At 71.0% G+C, this 1,095-nt stretch overlaps 1 protein-coding gene across 1 annotated transcript; it reads right to left on the bottom strand.

Annotated features, from left to right (window-relative positions):
- LOC101647045 (forkhead box protein B2) lies at positions 1–330 on the bottom strand (the record flags this gene model as incomplete). Its single annotated transcript, XM_004713840.1, has 1 exon — positions 1–330. A coding segment is annotated over exon 1 (330 nt), but the record flags the coding sequence as incomplete, so codon positions are not given.
- Between the last annotated feature and the right edge of the window lie 765 nt (positions 331–1,095).

Here is a 1,095-nt window from a genome sequence, read left to right as displayed (position 1 = left end):
CTTGAAGCGCTTTCGGCGCCGCAGGAAGCTGCCGTTCTCGAACATGTCTCCGCAGTCGGGGTGCAGGGCCCAGAAGCTGCCCTTGCCGGGCTGGTCGGGCCGCCGCGGGATCTTGATGAAACAGTCGTTGAAGGAGAGGTTGTGGCGCAGGCTGTTCTGCCAGCGCTGCGTGTGCTCGCGGTAGTAGGGGAAGCGCTCCATGATGAACTTGTAGATGTCGCTCAGCGGCAGCATCTTCTCGGCCGAATGCTGGATGGCCATGGCCGTCAGCGAGATGTACGAGTAGGGCGGCTTCTGGTCGCTGTACGAGCTCTTCCCCGGCCGCGGCATCGCCGCCGGCGCCCCCGCGGCCCTCGGGCCCACCCTGGGCCGCAGAGTCTCTGCGAGCGGGCTCCGGAGGCCGAGCGTGCAGCCCCGCCGCCCGCCCTCTCTCCCCTACGCGCTCGCTCGGTCTGCGGCGGGCTGGGCTCTGCCGCCTGGGGCTCGCGGGGCCGCTCGACTCCTGGACCCTGGCAACTCGCGACCGCGGCCGTCGAAGACGCGCCCGCACAGTCCCGGGCCGGGCGCGCCAGCTTCCCCGCCGCCCTCCCGCCGTCTTCCCTGGCGCGGCCAATGGCTGAGCGCTCGAGCTCGGAGGGCCACGGGACCAACTGCCTCCCGACCTCTTTCTGGCCTCCTTCTCGTCTGAAGAACGTCCAGGCCACGTCCGCCCCGGACGAAGGACTCGGGTCTTTGGCCTTCGCGTGGTCTTGGTGCGAGAGCGCCCAGGTGGGCGCACTCCCTGCACGCTGCCCGCCTCCCAGCGCGCAACCCCACCCCGGCGTGGCACTTAGCTAGTCCGCGCTGGAGTGCGGGGTTTCCCGGAGCGGAGCGGTGGGGTGAGCGGAGAGGAGTCGCCTGCGCCTCCCTCTTCTCCCTGGGCTCGCCGGGGAACCGAGGATGGAGAGACACCCGGGTCCTCAAGGTCGCTGGCGGGAAAGTTTGGTGGCTTCTGCAGCAGTGGCTCCGGCACGCTCGGCAGAGAACCAGGGGGCGCGAGGCGCTGGGCGCGCACTGCCTGCGGGCGAGGGGGTCTCGGGACGGCTAGAGCGCGCG

The sequence above is a fragment of the Echinops telfairi genome, unplaced genomic scaffold (genome assembly GCF_000313985.2).
Source record: "Echinops telfairi isolate 266 unplaced genomic scaffold, ASM31398v2 ScPeMD7_22;HRSCAF=79, whole genome shotgun sequence".
Lineage (NCBI taxonomy): Eukaryota > Metazoa > Chordata > Mammalia > Afrosoricida > Tenrecidae > Echinops > Echinops telfairi.
This window is presented reverse-complemented; position numbering and strand designations above follow the sequence as displayed.